This window comes from Montipora capricornis, chromosome 4 (genome assembly GCF_036669925.1).
Source record: "Montipora capricornis isolate CH-2021 chromosome 4, ASM3666992v2, whole genome shotgun sequence".
NCBI classification, from domain to species: Eukaryota; Metazoa; Cnidaria; class Anthozoa; order Scleractinia; family Acroporidae; genus Montipora; species Montipora capricornis.
The window spans coordinates 19,993,334-20,015,833 of NC_090886.1; the positions used below are offsets into that span (position 1 = coordinate 19,993,334).

Genomic DNA, 22,500 nt, shown 5'->3' on the forward strand with positions numbered 1-22,500 from the left:
GAAATTGTCTTTAAAATTAGTCGATAACTGAAAAGTAGTTTGCTCTGAAGGAATAATGTCAATAATTGGAACTTAGGAAATGACTGAAAGTTAGCATATATTTTATTAACATTGTAGCCAATGTTATTATTTTTGTAAAAACTGCATTCTGATAATTCTGGTAAGACTATACAAAATCTTTAAAGAGAGAGTTTTTTAAACGCAAATGATGACTGCTACTACTGCTAGTCTGCTACTACTATGGCCGAGCAAAAGCACGCCCTTGGCTCAACACGCCTCTTCCCGGTCTCCCTCTTCAACATAGCTCAGTTCTTCCGCGCTTTCCAAACTAGTATCGCTTTTCAGGTTGTCTCTATAGGTCAGTAAGAGCTCGTCTTCTCACGTTCATAGACTGCCAAAGTACTAGTTTAGATGCTTCTTCCTCAGGGTGTCTAACACAATAACTGGCCAGCTTCAACCCTCTGCATGAAACCCACTTTTGATGATACTGGTGGCAAATTTCCACATAGTTCCTTGTTGGACAATTTATCTTGCCAAGACACATTAAATACCATACGCTGCATTTTGGTATCTTTTTAAAAGAACATTAGGAGAATAGACGTAAAGTCATTTTTAAACAACAACAGTAATGGCTGTAACCTTTGCAATTCTTAGAGACTACTGATTTATAAATTTATTGTCTTACTTTGTACATGTTCATTTGATATATATTTCACAATTGTATTTTAATTATTCAATCTTTTATCTGTACATTTTTCTTATTCTGTTAAGTTCCCAATCAGTTGTACAAACTCAGTAAATACATCGACACATTATAAAGTCATTATTTGCTAATTTCTTTTCCATTACTGCTTTCGTGACTGTCCATGTATCCCTTCTTTAACGCAGGATAGATTCTACAGAGGCGGCATAATGAAAAGAAGCTTCTTGATGTTTCTTCCTAAATTTGATTTCTATATTCTCCTCAACCTGTGACAAGCTGACCATGCCAGAGCCTTTCGGACTTCACATCGTTTGCAGAGCTTTCAAGCCATCCACCGAGATATTTGAAATTGTCCACAGATTTTATTTCCTCACCATTCTTTGCCTTGATGGTAGTTCCTCTTCCCTTGTTGAAATGCATCGCTTCCGTCTTCTTGGAGTGAAGATGTATCTCCTCTTTGGTGATGGCAATGTCGTCAGAGACGTCTATGTCAGTTATGACCACTGGATGATGACCACGACTCCTCCTTCGACTCAATCTTGAAGCCAAGTTCTTCCTCTCTCCCATCTATGGCTCGTGTCATTGCACAGTCCAGGCCCCAATTGTTCAAACGATTGATAGCGTTATCCGCCGGATAAATCACCATCCAATGGATAAGTAATAGCGAAACCAATTGCGCAATCCAATTGACAGTGATTTATCCGATGAATAGCGTTATCCACCTTTTTGAACAACTGGGGCCCGCACGATAGCAAAGATGTATGGTGCCAAGGTATCCCCCTGCAAAACCTCTGCCTGTATCAGTTTCTCCAACAAACGTTATGATTCTGGCTTTCGCCTCCTGGTAAAGTAAGCCAATTGCATCTATCAGTTTTTCTGGAATGTCGTAAGCACAGTCTGTGTACACTGTCAAAGGCTTTTTGAAGTCTATGAATACCAGAACTCCTTTCAAGTTAGAACTTTTCACACCCTCAATTAGTCGTCTCAATGCGCAGTATGTGCGCTGTTGTTGCCGACCGAGGTGTTTATCAATTTTTGACCCGATTCTGTTCAAAATCATTTTATTTACCAATTTTTCAGCAATACAACAAGACATATCCCCCTGTAATTCTCCGTTCTTCCTAGGTCTCCAGCTTTCGGCAGTGGTATAAGATCGTTTCCGGACCAATTTTCTGGTTTCTTTCCAACAACCAATTTGTTTGCAAAAGAAAGGATGACATTGCCTGGGTCACAGTGTTTTTAAACACTATGACCTGGACACTTCCAGTGGCATAACATCAGGTCCCTCCATTTTAATTTCAGCCGATTTCAGATCGAGATCGTTGAAAAAGAACTCAAAAAGCTGAAACCTTCAAAGGCTACTGGTTGGGATGGAATTTCTCCTACGATTCTAAAGCTATCCGCGAGAGGAATAGCACCATCACTAACAATGCTGTTTAACACCATAATCGAAAAGGAGCAATGGCCAAGCAGTTGGAAGACGGGGGAATGGACCCCAGTACAGTATTCAAGAATGGTGATAGAATGGATCGGAGTAATTACGACATATAACTGTCTTGAACTCAAACAACAACAAGGTGTTCGAGTAACTGCTTTGTAAGCAAGTTACGGCAACCTTGGACCTCCATGCTTTTATATCAAAAACTGTCGGCATACAGAAAACAGCACAGTTGCGAGACATGATTTGTGGACTGGAAAATAGCAGCTGACAGGCGGGACTGCGTGACTGTACTATCAAGTGATATGAGTAAAGCGTCGACTCGTTACACCCTGGCTTAATGATCAGGAAACTCTAGGCATCCGGCGTCACATACAAATCTATCACCCTAATGCGATCTTTCTTTGAGCCCAGAAAAATTCGAGTGAAGCTACAAAACCTGCAAAGTGAGTGGAAAGAGCAAACAAGAGGATGTCCACAGGGTTCGTCTTTTGGCCCTCTTTTGTGGAATCTATTTCCCATTACACACAGAACCTCTTTGTGTACGCAGATAATTACCACATTTATACGATCGGAGACACCATCAAGGGCTGTTCAAGATCTAAAGAACGAAACAGAGAAGATCACAGTGGTACAGTGGTACAAATAAAATCTGCTGCTACTACTACCACTACTAGCTGTACTTATGCATGATCTACGGGGAAATTACATCATCATTTTGTCTGTCCCTCAATAAACCTAAAACAACCAGTTATGGTCTTAGATCTTTTTCTTACGTACGTATCAGCTAAGTTGCGGAATGCGCTACCTGTTTTTATCCACTGGTTTTAAAAGAGAATCCAGGGCCGCATTTGATACAGCGGCTTTTCCTTTTAATAATAATAATAATAATAATAATAATAATAATAATAATAATAATAATAATAATAATAATAATAATAATAATAATAATAATAATAATAATAATAAAAATAATAACAATAAATTAATAATAAAATGTTGCTTATATAGCGCTATTTACAATAAAAAGATCAATAGCGCTTTACATAATAAGATATTTAAAATCAACAAGTAAAATAATTAGGATATTTATAATAAGTTAAAAACGTAAAAGTAATACCATTTAAAAGGTGATTACAAGTCTAAATGGCAATATAACATTCATACATTTTACTACTAATCAAGGAAAAATTGTTTAAAAAGGAATGATTTAATTGACTTCTTGAAAATTTCTCCAGATTGAATAGTACGTAATTGTGATGGGAGCTCATTCCACAAATGCGGTGCTGCTGCCTGGAATGCGCGCCCACTCAAGGTTACAAGCATCTTCCCATCTGGTGGCTTCAACAGAATTCCTGAGTTGGATCTAAGATTATACGAGGGCTTGCATTTAATAGATAAAAGATTGATGATGTAACTAGACTTTTTAATTAATATATCTTGAAATATTATGTATTTAGTCATGTATCTGTAGATGCTATGTATTTGTAACAACACAAAAAGGCCCCATGCACACTGAGGTGCTTTCATTTGAACACATCTCCTGCGTGTCTTTTAGCCTTTCATTCACATTAAAAATCCGGAAAACACCTACGAAAATCAAGGATAAAGTTTTTCTCTTCCACTCGAGGAAGAACCCTGATTGCGCTTGGGAAGGGGAAGGGCAAACAGTGTAGCGGGTTCACGCCTGAATTTTGTTAATTGAACGATCACTGCAATCTAAGGTGGCGAGAAATTAAAGTCTCATTCAAAATTGTGCTCGAAAGTGGTGAATGTTGCTGTCGGCTGGCTGTGGTAACCTTATATATATTGAAGGCAAAACAGGTAACTAGTTAGAAAGTTTGTATATGGAAAAAGCCCTGAGTGCGGTGTTACCATCAAGATACGAAAAAATCCTTAGTATTTACTTCAAGTTTTGCCTGCTTACTGAAGGAATCTGAACTTCATACGCAGAAATTCCATGTAATCGTTGAACTTGATGGATTGACAGCCACATGTGCAGGCCCAACCAGGGATTCCGGGAACGCATTTTAGTGAGAAAAGGCGAAAACGCCGGGGTAACAACGGATAATTTCGAAGCGCATCATTGAGGATGAGGCCTCAGTACCAACCACACAAATTCTCAGATATATTTCAGATAAATTGAAACTTTTCAGAATAAAAACTAGCGATAAAAAACGACGTTTCGATCTCTCTGAGATCATTTTCAAGTAGTAAAAGAAGCGAATAAAATCTGCATATATAAGTACAAATTAAGACGTGAGAATGTCCAAAGATAAAATATGTAAATACAAGCGCTAAAATGTAAGTGTTAAAATATTAAAATAATATATAAATAACTTGCACGGATTAAATCTACATGACTGTTGGTTAAAACGCTAAAGCGTGAGTGTTAAGATACCAAAACGCTATAAAGAACTATATAAATAACTTCGCACGGATTGAATCTGACTGTTTGTTCAAAGTTGGTTTAAGCTCCTTTATAAAAAGCATTTCGTAGATGAGGCAATCGAATTTACTTTCGCACTTTCTCAAGATCTTAAAGTCACGATATATGTCACTCGGGACTATTTTACTAATTGAAACTTAGTAAAAAAAACAACTCTGAGCTAAAATAAATCGGCAGCCGCGTATTCTAAAGTTAAGCCCAAATTTGTAGAAAAAAATGTTTGGACAATTGCGCACCGGAATAGGTTCCAGGTTTATCCAACACAGAAATGAATTTTATTAAGGTAAATCTTTTCTTTTCTGATGCAAATTAAAGGTATCTGCAAACCGACTCGTTTTAAGATTTTTACACCGGCCCACGCAAAGATAAACTGCAGGAAAATAAAGCTAATTTCTTACCTCATTTTTCTCTGCCTTTCCCTAGCTCTTCCGTACACATTTCATATTGGGCGATATGATGTTTATCAATTTCAATTCTTGCAAGTCATAAGAACCTGTTTCTTACACTAAGGCCCCGTCTACACGTACCCGGATATTTTTGAATCCGCAACTTGTTCTTTACGGATTCAAAAATATTTTCATCCACACGTAGCGTAATCAAATCGAATTTGCCCGTCCACACGTATCCAAAACGTATCCGCATTAACTCTAGTACTCAGGACTCCTCAAGGAAACAGAGGTAACAGAGCATGCGCCATGAAGCCTTCGCCAGCCATCTTGAAAATTAATTTCACGGTAAGCAACTGGGCTCGATCTTGTTACGTCATCCGGATAAAAAAAATTCCGGATTTGGCGTCCACACTGTTCCGGATTCATATCGTATTCAAAAATATCCACTCTGGAAAGCGTATTCAAAAAGTTCCGGATTCGCCAGCGAATTCGCCGGATACGTGTGGCCCGGACGTGTGGACGGAAGGCGTATCCGGGAAGAAAAAGTTGCGAATTCAAAAATATCCGGATACTTTTGGACGAGGCCAAACTGGACAAGCCTTTCATCGTAAATTTTGTTTACGTAAAGTTATTGTGCTAATCATCGTCACAAATTCCTTTGTATTTTGTTCGTGCTAATGTTAGTGAGGATGATTAGCATAAAGACAAAAGAATAATTCCTTAGCTGCCATTTATGAATACGGTCTATACCTTCAAAATGTTGGCACTACTTTCGTTTGAATCCACGATGTTGAAAGATTGCTCAGAATTCAAACAAAATATTTGGACAGGGTCAACGCGTCCAATGTTCTTAACTCTTCCATCTCCAAGAAATATCTTGTGACACTCAATGACCTCGAAAAATTCACAAGAAGAGAACCACATCCAACCACGTGACTTGAGCTGATTCCAGTCTTTTTCGCAGAGATGAAATGTTGCAACATCCGCTATGTCATCGTATCGTAAGCTGTGGTAAATCACTGAATATGGTGGCTCCATCGAAAACAGTGGCAGACCAAATAGTGCCTTTGAGAAAAATTAAGGAAAGTAATCCATGCTTTGCCAAGAATTAAGAAATACGAAAGAAAGAAAAAAATATGAAGAAGGAAAAGAAGAAGGACCGATGAAAGAAGATTAAAAAGTAAGAAGACGAAGAAAACTGAGACCAAGAGGAAGACAACTGAATGATTATGGAAAGACGAACGGCTGAAAAATACTAAAGTCTATGCTTGAGTGAAAGGGTCAAATTAAAACTTAGGAATTCTAAGTAGGATTTGTCTTCCCGGCCTTTTATTGGGAAAGTTAAAGTGAATCCTTCACTCCTACAAAAGAACAACTTTCAATCACAGGCTGACTGTTTGCAACCAAATTCATTGAACACTGTTCAAACGGACAGCGTTTGAATACGAAATAAGTGAATTTCAGAATGGCTTTTCATACTTTCAAATTTCCTAGGTAAAGCCCCTGCTTTCTCCCTCTCCAAACGCCGTTAATCCCCATTTTGTTCAAGTTGGTATCATTGGGTCACATTTTAAAGACAACAAAGAACAATCGAGAAACAGGATCGAACTAAGAAACTTTGTTGATCCCGAGTGACTTAAGTGACAAGCTTACGCCCCGTGGTTCCGGAACAGCATAATAAGTACCAATTATTAATAATAAATGGCTCCAATAAACAAGAGAGATGAGAAAGCAGGATACCTGGAATCCTACTGATTCAAACTGCTGTCTGTCCCTCGCTATGCAAATGGAGGGTAGAGGCGTTCCTTTGCACCAAGGAGCAAGCGGTATTTTGGTGGAAACTTGTATTTCAACAATAGGCTCTGAATTGAACATGAGTGATGAGACATGTTAGAATTACAATCTGATTATTGTTTATCCTTTTACGAAGATCAGGATTTGACTGCCATTAATTAGAGGCCCTTACTACATCATGTTTTAGTTCAATTGATTGCCATGATTGGAAGTGATCTATTCTTACCGAGGGTCAAGTGTCACAGAGCGCAAATTACGATTAACTGTTATAACGAATTTGTTTACTCTTAGACGTTAAATTTTCTCGTTTTAAGTCATAAATTAGCTAAAAAAAAATCGGAATCACTAGTTCTGTAGATCTACCCCCTTCTTCGTGTCTGTTGTTTCCTTTGGACCCTGTTGATTTTGCCGACCGCCTATATACCGCTTCATAATGGAGTACCCGACTCATGGACAAATAATAGAGGGTATAAATGAACTTGTTGCCTCTTAACGACAGGTGCAAATGTTCAGAGTCTCTCGAAGGACGATTATGCCCCGTCTTACGACACTTGCTAAAAAATCTGTGATACTGTCAAAAAACCATTCGCGAAGGACATTTCAATGGTTTCGCATAGGATTCAATGTAAACTCTCATTGTACTTGAAGAAGACTGGTTTGGTGGTGGTAGTTTGTTAGTTGTAGTGGTGGTGGTGGTGGTGGTAGTGGTAGTTATAGTGGTATTACATTCCTGGCCCCAGTTGTTCAAACGATGGATAGCGCTATCCAACGGATAAACTCACTATCCAGTGGATAAGTAATAGTGAAATTTCCAATTGCGCTATCCAATGGATAGTGATTTATCCGGTGGATAGCGTTATTCACCTTTTGAACAAACTGGGGCCTGTTGTTTATTAAAGAGAAAAGTTAATTCTGAAAGTGCAAATGCGATACGGCCAATTCTTTTCGGCCAGTTGATGACCGTATTAACGGGGTTCCACTGTAGTGGTGGTGGTGGTGTTAGTAGTAACGTGTTACCTTGTTTACTCCCAACAGATGCTTTCAACAAATTCCATGACAGCCCAAACTTGGGATGAAAGTCAGCTGGTAACTCACTTTCAAGGAGATCAAATATGCAAGTGGCTAAAAAAGACGAAAAATCCCAATACAAGATTCACATCCAAAAAAATGGAATATCTTGAAACATTTCATTAGGAAGCCAGGGGTCCTTATGGGATTTAAAAACCGAAAACCTATCTAATACCGAAGACTGCATAAGGCACGCTGTGAAGGCCACCGTCTTTTCGGTTTTTTGAAATTTCTCCCCCACAAACTGGAAAAACAATCCGTGGTCTTTTCACGTTTCAAAACAGGAAACCGGAGACCAGCAAAAAAAATGCGATACAGTGGGAAAATCCAAGGCAACTGTCTTCTTGTAAACGCGCTGTGTCGATCACAAGCAGGCTAGCTAAACATGGTGCAACAAAATGATATCAAATTACGCACCTTTAGGATAAACACGAACACATACCTCCACCTGAAATGAGTGGCTGTATTTGGTGAACAATTCTCAGGAATGTAAGTGGTGAGGAAAGTGTTACTCCGTATACTTGAGCATCTGGTACATTCGGTAAATTGAAGCATCGCTCTAAAAGCCGTAGTAAGCCCTTTAGAATGTCACTGTTTTTATCTGCATTATTAGCACAAAAAAAAAGAAAAAATACCCTTTAAAGTTGCACCCATGATAGTCCAGGAGCTGTGTTAGCTTCCAGAGCTTTGGTATCGGTGACATTTAGAACATAATGATAATTTTAATTTACTCTTTAAACACTAAGCAAAATATTCGTTTTTAAGTTGCAAAGCTGCAATTGTAGCGTGCCGGGAAAATTCAATGTGTTGGGGCTTAACAGGCATCAAGCTCCAAGGCAGGGCTGTAACCAGTATGAGGCACTTGCCTCAGTCATTATTTTGTGATTTTTTAAAATAAAGCGTGATTACAGTGTTGTCTCTAAAATGTACTACTTTTATTGCCTACGGCCCTGCAAGGGGACTATGTCATCCAATTTTAGTTACCTTCATGGAACAAAAATGACGATAAAATAGAATGGAACATAGTGATGAAGAACAAAAAGCTGTAGATTAACATGAAAAAGAGAAGACGGGTGGCCGGCAGATGTAGTTGCAGCTACAGGGAGTATAATAAAGTCAACTAGATGCATGTATAGACAAAACCTCGACCGACAAAGAAATGGATTGCATTTGGTTAATCTTGAAGTTTTCGACGACTCGCCTGGCTAAAGATTGTCTCTTCTTCGTGTAACTATAATTTTATCGGTAAAGGAATTCCATAGTAACTCCCCAAAATATAGTGACATTGTCCCGGAGAAGCCGCTAAGCCACTTTGGGGGTGGGAGAAGGAGTTCCTGGTGGAGGTATCCCAAATCCCAAATGCATGCGTGTCAAAAATTTCCGCATTTCGGAAGAAATTACTTTCCAAGCGAAAACAAATTAGCGCATAGTATAGCCTACGGAAAGTAAAGTAAAATAAAGTGGTGCATTTATATAGCGCCCTTATTATTAAGTCTCAAAGGCACTTTACAATGATCAATTTACCCCAAGCGGACTGGAAGCACATACAGGCGCAAATTGCAGCCGCTTCTAAGCAGTCCATGCATGCTGGTACTCATTTTAGCGACCTCGGAAGGATGGAAAGCTGAGTGAACTTTAGCGGGAAAGAAGGTCGCCAAATATTCCAATCTCGGCAGAACCGGGAATGGAACCCGGGACCTTAGGGTTGGAAGGCAGAGATCTTACCACTGCGCCAACCCCTCCGCCACTAAGTGATTATTCGTAGGGAAAACTATCGCCAATGGAAAATACAGAGCAGAAATGAATTTGGTAACCTACCAATTGTAAGGATCGATCTCTTAGCTTCCGCTTTCACCCAGCAAAGAATTTCTTCAGAAGATTCCATCCTGTCTGGCAGTTTACTAAATCATGAATCAAAAATACAAAATTTGACAATATTGACGAAATCAGTAAAATTATTTTTTTCTCATAGCAATGTTTGAAGTAAACAACAGATACAGAACCTGCTTCCCAGCTCTAGATCGACGGCCAGCTTCAAACCCAGTAGAGTTGGTAGAAGATGGAATGGAACACCCACGCATTGATTGTAAAAATCTTCAATACTTTGACAGCCATTACTCCATAGCATACTCGATGTGAACAAAATCGACTGACCTGGCCTGAGAAAATATAAATATATTGCCTTCTAAAATTTGATTCTGGCTTATTATTGATCTTAAATTCGAACGCTTCCGACTTCGGAAGTCATTTTCTCTGCCTTATTAATATCTCTTGAATCTATTTAACTTGTTGTGTGGTTGAGAAAGCTTGCTTTGTGTGATAATTTTGTAAACTTGGAATTCCCAGGAGTTTCAACGTAGTCAAAAACTTCGGAGCACCTAGCATTGTTTCATATATGCACATTTACAATAACACTGTTATTTGAATAAAACTATTTGCGGTCTTCTGGTACTCTGGGAGGCTCCAAATTAGACAAACCAAATGACCGATATCGAAGGTCGTTCAATCTGTCCTCTGGCGCTCTCGTTCTTTTCTTCAGAAACTTCCATCCATTGAAACATCGCCAAGTTGCGTAAGGTGTACTGTAGTAGGTTCCATTCTTATTCGAAAGCGCCACTTCGCGAGAGAGAACACCGAATAAAAAAAATAAATGAAGAAAATAAAGGAGAATAAAATACAACTCACATTTTTAGCCTAGGAGCGCAGCAAACGAGAACATTGAGCAAACCAATATGATCACCAGCATTACTGGAATCGATTACGTCAAACAACTGTTCAGGGGGCAAACCACTAGTACACAAGCTTAAGGCATCGCCAGTCCAAAGGGTAACCTAAGAAAATGATGTTTAAAAAAAACATTACCACAGACATTTTATGTGCGGGGCTAGCAAAATATGAGTAGTGGCTCCCGGGCTTACTTTGCCTATAGCCATCTTTATGCTTTGAAGTCATTGTTTTTACAATAATAATTGTAATAAATTGTCTGGCCATCATAATATAAAAGAATTGGAATGAAACCAAGAAGCTAAGCCCTTGAAAACGAAAATGACCAGAATGAGAGTGAAAAAGAATCCTAGTTGTTGTCAAATCAGCCAAATGGGGAAAACGAAAAACAAATGAAACGTTAATAGAACTATTTACAAGGCGAAAAAACCCTGATGATGACTTACTGTCGAAAACATTCGGTTTTTTACTTTTAAATTTGTTGTCCTTGTAAATAGTTCTTTTAAACTTAAGCGAAGTTTATGGACAAATCAAACGTTCTTTGTTAACAGGAGCAAACAAAAGACAAACTAAATTACCTGACAGCAAAAAAAAAATAAAAACAACAACAACAACAACAAAAACGAAACTGACCATCAAAGCAGACGGGTGACTCCTGTACTGCCTGTAGCGTTTTACCAGCAATTGTAAGGTCTCCTTACACGCACCGGTCAGCGAGCCACATCGTCGGAGAACCTTTCTAGAGAATCGGAAAAGATAAGAGAAGACTGAGATGTTGTGCCTTACTATACCAGGCCCGGTGCAATTGGTCGGCATGTTTGCAACAAACCTTTTTACTTTAGGGTGGTTAGATGTCTGATTGTTTGTATGCTTGTAGATGTGGAAGGTTTCAGTTTATAATACAAGTCTCTCTAAGAGCTTTTTAGTGTTGTTAGACGACTGATGACTTACGATTCAAAGGGAAGGTAACCTTCAAATGGACAGGCACAATAATGCTGCTTCCACTTGTGTACAAACGGACGAATCAAGGTCGGGTTTACTTTCTCAGACTCATCATTTGTGGACCCTTCTTCAAACCAATGCTTTATTTCCTTGTAAAATTGGTTGGTCGTCGTATCTTTATAAGAAGATGTAATTCCCATCGTCATCTGGGAAAGAACAAAATGGCACTGATTCTCAACTTTGAATCCCTTTTGTGCCAATTTGATCCCCATGTAATTTTTTCTCTCTACTTTCATACTCTGTAGGTCAAGATCAAGCCCTCTCCAGTCCTTCCATATATCTCGACACTCTTTGAGAACGGCGACATCGTCAAACCTAAGAATACACTGTTCACGACCATCAAAGTTCTTTTCGGCAAAGACTGAAAGAATGTTCTGAAGCCTGTCAAAGTCAGATTCAGAAAGTGCCATATTATACCAGATGTTCCACAAGAAGTCAAGGTCTTCTGCAACATTTGGATCAATCGAACTAGCGACCTCGAGCAGAACTGCGTTACGAGCGACTATTGTCGGGTCGTAATCATTAAGATGAAAATTCAAACATTTGGCTCGTTCTTGAGGTTTCCTCAATGACATTTCTGACGCTGTATACAAAATATTTCTCACATCACCGGATGCCAAAAGCAGTAAATCCAACTGTTGATGTGTGGAGGTGGATATTAACTCTGTCAAGTCTCTGGCTCTTGTATTTCCCATCGAGTAAGAGAACAGACCTTCAGGATAAAGAATCATTCCTGCCGGATTATGGAACCCCAGAATCGGAACCCCTTGGCTGTCATATTTTGCCATATTGAAAGTCGCACACGAAATACAGTAAGAAACAGTTTGTTACCGGTATTTCTTCAGAGCTGTTTATATTCTACGAAACAATACTAAATTCCTGGAAAAGTGTCCGCGGGACAACTGGGCTCTACATTGTATTCATAAGAAATGACATAAACGACGTCCAATATGACGGATATTTGACATTAATGTATAGATTTAGCCACCAGCTAAAAGCTCAGCTCCCTGCATGGTTGGTTATTCTTACGGCCTGTAGGGTTAGTGAAAATAAAAGCTTTTGAATTGTCCGCGTTTTGATGTTTCCGGTTGCAGCTTTAATAATTAAATCATTTTCTTTCCTTTCTTCTATAGAGAAATTCATTGGCTAACTAGTGAACTCCACGGTACATTTTACGCTAAAAACCATGAATCACAAAGCGATGAGTACGATATCGGTTTTTCGAGTGAAATTTACTTTGAAATTCACCAGTTTGGCAATGAATTTTTCTTGAACCGCATGAGTTTTAAAAGAAAACAAGCACACCCTCAGCGAGCGAATGGAAAAGGAAAAACAGCCATTTCAGATTCAACTGTCAATAGCCAGCGAATAGGCATCACGCTAAAATTAGAAGCCATATAGAAATTTTCATTGGCTATTAAACTAGTGAATTCCATAGTAAATTTTACGCTAAAAACCGATATCGCATCACGAAGCGAAAAGTACGATATCGGTTTTTCGAGTGAAATTTACTTTGCAATTCACCAGTTTGGCAATAAATTTTTCTTGAACCGCATGAGTTTTAAACGAAAAATCGCTCGCCAAAACATTTTCTCCTGGGATTCTCGTGAGGTAGTCTAATCCTAAGCGAGCGAATGGAAAGGAAAAAAAGCCATTTCAGAGTCAACTGTCAATTGCCAGCGAATAGGAATCACGCTAAAATTAGAGGTCAAAAAAGAGTTTTACTGATGTACTTCATTCCACTTTATCTCTGAAAACGAGATCATTCACATTTTGATGTATTTCATTGAAACACGCAAGGTTGACTTGGAACAAGAATCGGCAAAATACGGCAATGCAACAAGAAAGGACAAACTTCAAACAAGATCCGTTCCAATACTTAAATAAAGCACTTGTTCGCTCGCATTTTGGAGCAAAAGAAAAAAATGAAAATTTTCTTAATGTCCAAAAGTGTACAGATAATTGTTACTTAATTCAAGTTGACAGTAAAAAATCGAGTTTCATTCCTGAACAAAGGAAAAACCGATTAAACCACTTTTTGAAAGTAACAAACGGTTTAGTGCCGAAGGAAAGATTTTGTGGAGTATAACGAGGTTGGAATATAACTTCTTCCACTAAGCATGAGCTATTACTGGTATTCTGTTTTGTCGTTGTCGTTCTCTGTCGCTCTCCTTTCGTTTCTGTTCTAGGCATAGTTCCTCCAGGCATCATGTAACCTTATCAGAGCTTCTAAAGATATGCCAAAAATTGCAATGCAGAGAAAAAAGCAGCTCTAAGCAAATTAAAAATAAACACTCAGCTTTAAGTTTATATCCCTCCTATGCTTGACTTGAATAACTGCATAGCCGCCAGTGTGGACCACAGCTATCATGATATGTCAAACTGAATTGAAGCCAGCGAAAATTGCAGAACGAAAGCATTTTCCAAACAGTTTTCCACCCGAACTCGAAAAGGGCTGACTGGGTAGGAACTACAGTTGACGTAATATGGCCGTGTAGCCGCGTCGAAGAACAGAAAGCGCGCCCAAAATTAAGCCTCGCTTACGTTTAAAATTTAGGTGAGTTAACCTAGGTTGACCTGCAATCCAATCGCAAATCAGAACCTGGTCAGCGGTCAACTTAAAAAAAAAAACAGCTGACCTCGGTGAGCTCTAAGCTTGAGCCTGCGATATGGTCACGTGATACTGGTCAGCGGATACCTTGTTTTGATAGGTGTCACTTGATCAAAACATGGAAGATGTATGCCGTAAACTAGCATGATACTGGTCGCATTGGCATACATGGAGGGGTGGACGTACGTACGTACGGTCGAGACGTCATGGCCCCGCGCGCGCGCGCCGCGGAGCTCCGCTATTACTTACTCGGTTGGGAACGATTAACTTTCAGGCTTAAGACATTTCGAGGCAAAGAGAGGAATCTTCAAATTCAACCTTTTTCCGTAGTTTCTCTTTCAGAGTCTTGCCTGTTTTAATGCCGAGTGAAAACCACCGGCTATTGAGTATTTATCGGAGGCGTTTCATAGACGGTCCCGGTGTTAATGTCAGGCTATTAATTAAGAAAGATATCGCCCACCGAATAGCACTTCTACTACATATTATACGGTATGCTACTTTCGGTATGCACCATCGTACATTTGTGATTACATTTGTGATTGTGAAAAAATTTTAACCTAGGTGAAATAGTTTTTAAACTAGTTTAAAATAAAATGACCTAGTTTGAAAATCATTTTAACAGGGACAGGGTGTTGTAAACTTTGACCCTCTGTGGCCCACGCATGTTATAAGATCTTTGCGGACCCCCACAACACGTCTGCAGTTAATTCTTCCAACAACAAACTTTGAGCGCGTTCCATTGACCCTATTCCGGAATAAGAATACGAGGAGTGATTATTAAAATGGTATGTGTGGTGCGTTTGGAAGCAGCAAGGATAATGAAAATATGCTTAAAATCACATTTTAGTAGATGTTTGACATTTTTAATGTGAATCTCCGTAAAAACGAAGGATTTCTAACTTATATTCCATGTATTCCTATTCCGGAATTCGGTCAATCGAACGCACCCTTGGTCTAAGCCAAAGCCCACTGTACAGTCAGTGATAAGAATAAGGGCTAAGTAGTTACTCTATCAAGAGAACCTTAGAAACTCGATCCATGTCACCGTGACAGAGACAAAACAGAAATTTGTACAAACGTCTAAGATTGAAATTTGCTAGAAAGTTACAATTAATTTTCTTTACCTCGCTATGCAAACTACGCCAGGAAGAAGGGAGCATTACTAGTCACTGCAAGAGAACCATGATAAATCCAATTCAAGCATCCGGTTTTCTTTTTCAATGTGCAAGTAGATCTGATTTATTCTTAACCTGTAAGTGTTTTAAGGAGCATAACTGGGTTCTTCACGTTGAAGATCCTTCGGGCAAAGTACTCGTGGGTATTTCCTCTCAAATATATAGAAACGTGAAAAGTTGCCAGAATCCTGGAACGTCTACATGTTTTCGGGCATGGATGGTGGGGTTTCCGATAAAGTTGCAATCTGACACTAATGGAAAAGAATTTGTGAGTTAAGTGATGACTGATTTGGCCACAAACACAGCATTAACCATGCTCGTGGTGAGCCAAGGAATCCCCTGGTCGACTCAGGGTCTACTGGAACAGGCAAACATTTGCAGTTTAATTAAAGAAAAGAACTTGTCACATTGAAGAAAAAGTCGAATTTGTTAGCAGGACAAAAGTTCAACCCAGCACAGCAGATAATCTTCCCGCCAAAGTGAAAATAAAAATATTACAGGAAAAAGTACACACATCACAAAGAATATAACAAAGAAAAGAGAGAAGGAAGGCCCAAAAAGCAGAGGTTCGAACTTTAGGATTATGTCAGTGGCGCTGAAATCAATAAAGAGGACAATGAAACGCCTCACCCTAATGTACTACTTGCGCAAATTGAAGAACTCACGGCTTGAATAAGACCATACCCAAATGATAGTTGGATTTTTTTGGATATCCACAAACGGAATGAGCAAAAAAGCCAAACACTTTATTTGATCGTTTCAAGTAAATAATACTTACAAGAGCCTGCAAATTGCCTTCTGAACAGTAGAAAAAAATTCCTTTTTCCACCTACGCAATCAGGGGTTCGACTTAGTTTTGTTATTGTGACTTCAAAACCTTTGAGAATATATTGGTTATCATGCACAGTATGCCTAACCCCAACCACTTAAAATCAGTGCATAGACGTAAGAACAACCAAAGGGGGTTTTATATACGAACTCATGAAAAACGTAAGCTAACCACATCCCCTTACCTCCAGCACCGATTTACTTACCAATGTACACACGCTTGCTAATAATTGATGGACTTTTTGTTGATGTTAGCTTTCCTACTTTCAATTTTCAACCTACGTAGTTTAAATAAAAATAACCCAGGTTGAAATCATTTTATCCTGAATTTAAATTTAACCTGTAACATCTGCACCAGTTATCCTGAGTGGTGGCATTCCCTACCGTTTGTACTTGTCGTTCTTTTAAACAAAAAGGAGTGAAATAAAAGGGCCAAATACGTAGGTGATCTAATGGTGGTAAAGATCACCGCGTGGTGGTCAAGGAGCATTCTACACATTATCTCCAATGAAACCAACTAATTTGGTGCAGATCACGGTATGAGTCTCAATGCAATCGGTGTCACGAATTTTCTAATGTGAATTTCAACTGCAAATGGCAGGCAAAACCAAAAACTGAGGCGATCACACATTTTAATCTTCATTTATGTAGGGCTTGCTTCACCTGCGTCTCAAACGGCGTCTGGCAAACGGCTTCAACATTTGCTTAAACGTCCGTTCGATTTTGTTGAATGATGTTGAACAGCAATGTTGACTACTGGGGTGGGGTGGGCAAAAGGTCTCAACACACCATCAACATTTGATTCAACAAAGCTTCACGAGAGGCCCGGTATTCAGTCCCAAGCTGCAGCCGCAGTTGTTACTGTGGATACGGACTTGCTTGAATGGACACGGGCATGGATACGTCATTAAAGGCCGTTAAGTGCGCACGCGCATACCCAACAATGTTGAAAGAGCGGGGCAAACTGCTTCAACTTCATTCAACATTAGCGGTAACAAAAGAAATGTTGAATGGTTGTTTAAGCAAAGTTGAAACGCTTTTACACTCATTCAACACCGATTCAACTTCGTTTCAACATGTTTCAACACGGTTGAAAGAATGTGGCAAAAGGTTTCAACATCGCTGTTCAACAAAATAGAACGCGGTTGAAAGCGTTTCCTTGGCCTTTACATTTCTTTTGCAAATTTAATCGTTAATATTCTTTTTACATGTTTTTCTACATCTGACTGGTTATCTCGGAGGTGATAACAAAGTGTAATTCACTCCAGATGCAACTTCGAAGGCATCTGCCGATTTTGAATGATAAAATAGAAACAATATCATCAATATTGGCCTGTTTCGTTAGTTCTTCAGTCTTATCTTATCATGTCACTCTTTAATTACTGCATCCGAGTTGGGGGTGTTGCTGCTTACAGTAAATACTTGAGTCAATTAAATAGGCTTCAGCCAAGGACAATGATTTACATTTGCATGGGTATAATTTATTCAGCATGTAACTCCGATCCAACAGGTTATTACAGAAAGGGAATCAAGTTAGTATGTGGAATCCTAAAAAGATGGCATAAACTCATTTGAAAACTTCTTCCAAAACCAAAGTTCACAAAACTCTTTTTGAGTACCAGTATGTTGTGCGTTTCTAGGTTTCTAAGAGTATTGTGTTGAAATCTCACAGTCACCCAAGTTGTCAACCCCTCTGAGTATGACTTTCTGTGACGAGTGACCACGTATAGTGTACATAGGCCGAGGGGTTGTCAGTCGAGGGGTTTATATAAATGAACCTGCCCATTATTTATACAGATGAATCCCTCCTTTTAAGGATTAAGATGTGGCTTGACAGTCGGCCTTGTGATCGCTCCAGTGATTCGTCTGACATTCCTTACCACAGTAAAACACTTTCTTACATCCCATGCATTTCTTTAATTTGTTTTCTGTTGGTTTTGAATGACAAAAGGCGCATTCGGCCTCTTGGAGAGGAGGACACCAATTCTGCTGACCAAACATAGCTGATGATGGATCCACTTGCGAGAACAATGAGGCCATCTCTTCTGGAAATAGGTTTGCCAGGAAACTAGAGAGCCCCTCTGGATCGAATTGTTGACCTGTTGCCATGCTTTCTGGACGGGTCTTGGGAAAGTACTCTGTGATATAAGCAGACATTGAGAACGGCATCACACACTTGAAACGCAATCGAATTTCATTTTTAAAAAGCCCAGCTAGCGCGCAAAACAAAACAACATAATTTGTTTATTTAACTCAATTCAAGTCAGCATTACAAGGATAAAGACTATAACCGGGAGCCTACAACTGCAATACTTGGTCTATGGAATGGCATTTTCACAGATACAGCTATTTTTAGATTTGTCTCACACGAGCGACCATTCTCAATCCCATGGGTAATAATTTCTCGTGCAAGACTTGTGATTAGCTGGAATTCAAGGGGTCTGATTTCGCGGGAAAATCAATCTAAAAATAACTCGGTCCATAAACACGTCGTTCCACAAATACAATATTAGGGAGCTTACGAAACGACGACGCCGACGGCAACGACGACGCTATAAAACAATAGGTTTAGTGAGCAAAAACAATGGCTCTGCACGTGCGTTTTACATTTTGGTACATTTCTTTGCCGTCATCTCCTAAATGACGAAGTGAAATGACCAAATTCAAGGTTCTGTGGAGGACGTTAGCACATGACGATGAATTTTCAGTTCTCTCTCTACGCTTCCAACTCACTCATACCAGGTTAATTCCTCGACAGTTACTACACATTTTTAACGCGAAACGACATGAAATAGTTTCGTAGTGATATGAATAACGCGAACTCGCATTTTTAAATGAAGTCCTCGTAGCCGTCGTCGTCCTCGTTTCGTAAGCTCCCTATTCATGAAGCTGTACGCTCCTACTCATGGGCTCCTTCTAAAGATAAGGAGATTTAAGGAGGCAGCGTGGTCCAGTGGTTAGAGCGTTGGGTTTGCACGTGGTTGCCCTGGGTTTAAATCCCGTTCTAACCTCTGACTTGGATTTGTGTTTTCGGTTGTCCCGGATTAAACTCTACCACGCTCTGTAAATAGCCAACTGGTTGCCTCGTGCCAGTTGGGGTTCTGAATCATGTTTCTGTTCAGTTTGAATTGTTTCTTTGAGATTATTAAAAGTGGGGTGCCACTATAACAAAGTACTTACATGTAGTATCGTATAAACTCTTGCTCTTGGCCATCCTAGCTTGATTAAGAAAATAGCACAAACAGCGGTGATAAACATTGTATTCCAACGCATTTTTATAGAACTGTGATGAATTCTACATTGGAAAAACAAAACGAAGACTCCATGACAGAAAAACAGAACATTTCAAGGCCCTCGCTAAAAGTGACCATTCATCAGCCATTTCTGATCATGTGAAAACCACTGGTCACGACATTAAATGGGATCATTTTGACATTTTAGCGTCCGGAAAAACTGACTTTCACTGCAAAATTAAATAGACTTTTTTAGTAGTGAGAAGTTGTTGCTGTTTTAGCTATTACTCCTCATTATGTCTAGACACCTACTGCTGCAGATCATTTTTCTCAGTCTAGGTTCCACACCTTTAATGTTTACGATATATATATATATATATATTGCAGTTTGCAATATATATATATATTGCTTGCAGTTTGAGCACTCTTGTGACTCCACAATGCAATCCAACAATGTGTAACCGTACATCCTGTGCCCAAGTTCAGGAGTTGCCATAAAGCCATTATGGTGACAACCGGGAGGGCACATTGTATACATATTGTATATTATGCTCACTGTTCATACAGTTTGAGCACTCTCTGGATTGGGTGGAGAGCCTCATAATAGGTGTTCACTATTGGCACAATGCTTCGCTCACTGCTTGCAGTTTGAGCACTCTTGTGACTCCACAATGCAATCCAACAATGTGTAACCGTACATCCTGTGCCCAAGTTCAGGAGTTGCCATAAAGCCATTATGGTGACAACCGGGAGGGCACATTGTATACATATTGTACATATTGTGTATATATATATATATATATCTATATCTATATATCTATATATATATATATATATATATATATATATATATAGTTTTCAAAAATTGTAACGGTCACTTTTGAAAATGTATGTGGACTAGCATACGAAACGTCAAGTTCTATAAAAAATGCGTTGGAATACAATGTGTATCATAGCTGTTTGTGTTATTTTCTTAATCAAAGTACTTTCATTAATTAATTAACATGATAACCAATTAAAGTAAAAGAAGTAAAATAAAGTAAGTGTAACTTCTATTCTTAATTCTGATGAAGTTCACGCGCTTCTATTCAGACCTTTGATGAACCTATTGAAGCGTTTTTTAAACAACATTTTTTAGATTCCCTTGAAAAATTCCGTTCTCCCCGTCAACGCGCTTCGTGCTAGGGATCGGTCCTTGCCACTGTCAATTGAACTTTATCTTCGTTTTTGGGAGACTTTGGGTCTCGTTTGACTCCGTGTTTCTAACCAGTGTTTCTCCCATGGCGAGCTTTGTGGGTCGATGAAAGGTAGCGTGACCCGCCTTATTTTTTAAGAAGCGCGGTGACATTAAGTACCGAAAAAACTGAGGACCCATCTCTCTTTTGAATGTAGACTATAAGATTATTTTGAAAGCGATCACTTCCCGTCTTTCCAAAGTTCTTGAATATATTGTCCATCCTGATCAGATTTGCTCCGTTCCTGGCCGAAGTATTTTTTCTAATGTCACTCTTTTGCGTGACGTTTTGGACTACATTCAACGGACGGATGAATCCGCCATCTTAGTCAGTCTTAATCAGGAGAACGGCTTTGATGGTGTCAACCATTCCTTTCTTTTGTAACTTCTCCAGGTTTATGGTTTTGGAGAGTTTGCCGGTGAATCTCAACATTTTACAATGGTGTCTTTATGAAGATTATCTTAAAAGGTTGGCTATCTCAGAGGATTTCTCGTGAGCGCGGGGTACGTCAGGGGGACCCTTTGTCTCTCTTACATTACGTCCTCCGTGTTGAGGTTTTGGCTTTTCTCATTTGGTGTGTTGTCCGGGGGGTGAGGGGTTGCTCATCTCTGGTGCCAGAGGGAGGAGAAAAGCTCGTGTTCGCTTGTATGCCGACGACACTACGACTGTACTTCACTAATCTTTTCAACTGTGTTCATGTTTATGAAAGGGGCACCGGTGCCAAACTCAATCGCTCAAAAAACTGTAGAAAAGTGGCTGGGGGGCTGGAGGCTTCGTTCTGAAGCAAGATCCGTTGCTAAGTTATTCAGCATCAACAAAACCCCCCTTGTTGGAGACAGGAAAAAAACTGGAGGTCTAGACGTCAAAAGGTTACAGAACTGACAGAAATGTGCACAAAGATCTGCTTACGAGTGACACGCAAAGACTCCTCAATAAAGTCTTCAAAGAGGATAAATAAGGAATAATCGAAGGAGGGCGTGTTTGGGAAGCAAAAAGCTGTAAGGAGGCTAGTGAAAGAAAATAGCCACCCAAAGAACTCGAAGGTTTTGTTTGGTTGTAAATATTTTGCTGTAATTAAGTTAATTATAAAGCTTTAAGCTGTACGTTGTCCATAGTAGAACTTGCTAGGATTCAAGAACTTAATTTACTTTAGAATTAGCTTAGGATTTTCTTTTCCCTATAATTTTCTTGTATTGTATACTTTTAGGCTTAATTGCCCTTTTCACGGTTAGTTTTTCTTATTTGCATTACAATGTAATCTAACGTGGATGCGAGGCAATTTCGGGTTAAAACTACAAAATAGCCCGAAATTGCCTTGCATACATGCTAGATTATATTGTAATGCAAATGAGAAAAACTAACCGAGAAAAGGGCTATTGTAATACTTGGTCAATCCAGTTCATGCATGTGCTTTGTTCAATTGTGGGAAGGGGCGTGAGGGTGTTGTTTTCATTCTTCGTTTTGTGTGCGAGCTCACCTTCACAGGGGCTCAAAAATGGAGACCGTTAGTCGTAATATTTGCTTTTTGAAATTGACGTTTGGGGGTATCAATCTTGCCAGTCTCGTCTTAATTAAAGGCCCAGGCTTTGAGATTGGCGAAGATGGCCTTTGTTCTTAATTTCCCTGATGATTTTAGTTTTTTTTTTCTGTCAAATACTTTGTGGGGCGTCGCTTGTCCTTCCTGCGTCCCAAATGGTCCTCCTTACTCGATAACTCTGGTCCATGTGCTTCTTCTCCAACTTCCTTTTACGAGGCCTGTCTTGATAGCCTATCCAGGGTGGGAGACAACGCCGTAGTTTGTAAAACCTTGTATCGAAAGCTCCTTTCAATCAAGTCATCCCCGCCAATCTT

At 39.3% G+C, this 22,500-nt stretch overlaps 2 protein-coding genes across 6 annotated transcripts in view; both read right to left on the reverse strand.

Annotated features, from left to right (window-relative positions):
* LOC138045734 (uncharacterized) overlaps positions 1–12,543 on the reverse strand; it is a 33,619-nt gene extending 21,076 nt beyond the window's left edge. Inside the window, exons 1-9 of one of the 4 annotated variants that reach the window (XM_068892333.1) lie at positions 11,517–12,543; positions 11,199–11,304; positions 10,527–10,672; positions 9,845–10,000; positions 9,660–9,742; positions 8,284–8,454; positions 7,791–7,895; positions 6,720–6,841; positions 5,730–6,044 (exon numbers count right to left, since the gene is read on the reverse strand). In XM_068892333.1, the coding sequence (XP_068748434.1) occupies positions 5,730–6,044; positions 6,720–6,841; positions 7,791–7,895; positions 8,284–8,454; positions 9,660–9,742; positions 9,845–10,000; positions 10,527–10,672; positions 11,199–11,304; positions 11,517–12,355 (2,043 nt within the window). In that variant the 5' untranslated portion in view covers positions 12,356–12,543. The remainder of the gene's footprint in view (positions 1–5,729; positions 6,045–6,719; positions 6,842–7,790; positions 7,896–8,283; positions 8,455–9,659; positions 9,743–9,844; positions 10,001–10,526; positions 10,673–11,198; positions 11,305–11,516) is intronic. The other 3 variants (XM_068892336.1, XM_068892335.1, XM_068892334.1) reach the window with 3 other exon arrangements.
* A 5,097-nt stretch (positions 12,544–17,640) lies between these two features.
* LOC138045732 (uncharacterized) overlaps positions 17,641–22,500 on the reverse strand; it is a 47,244-nt gene continuing 42,384 nt past the window's right edge. For both annotated transcript variants that reach the window (XM_068892330.1, XM_068892332.1), the window contains exon 15: positions 17,641–18,319. In XM_068892330.1, coding sequence (XP_068748431.1) covers positions 18,000–18,319 — 320 coding nt within the window. In that variant the 3' untranslated portion in view covers positions 17,641–17,999. The remainder of the gene's footprint in view (positions 18,320–22,500) is intronic.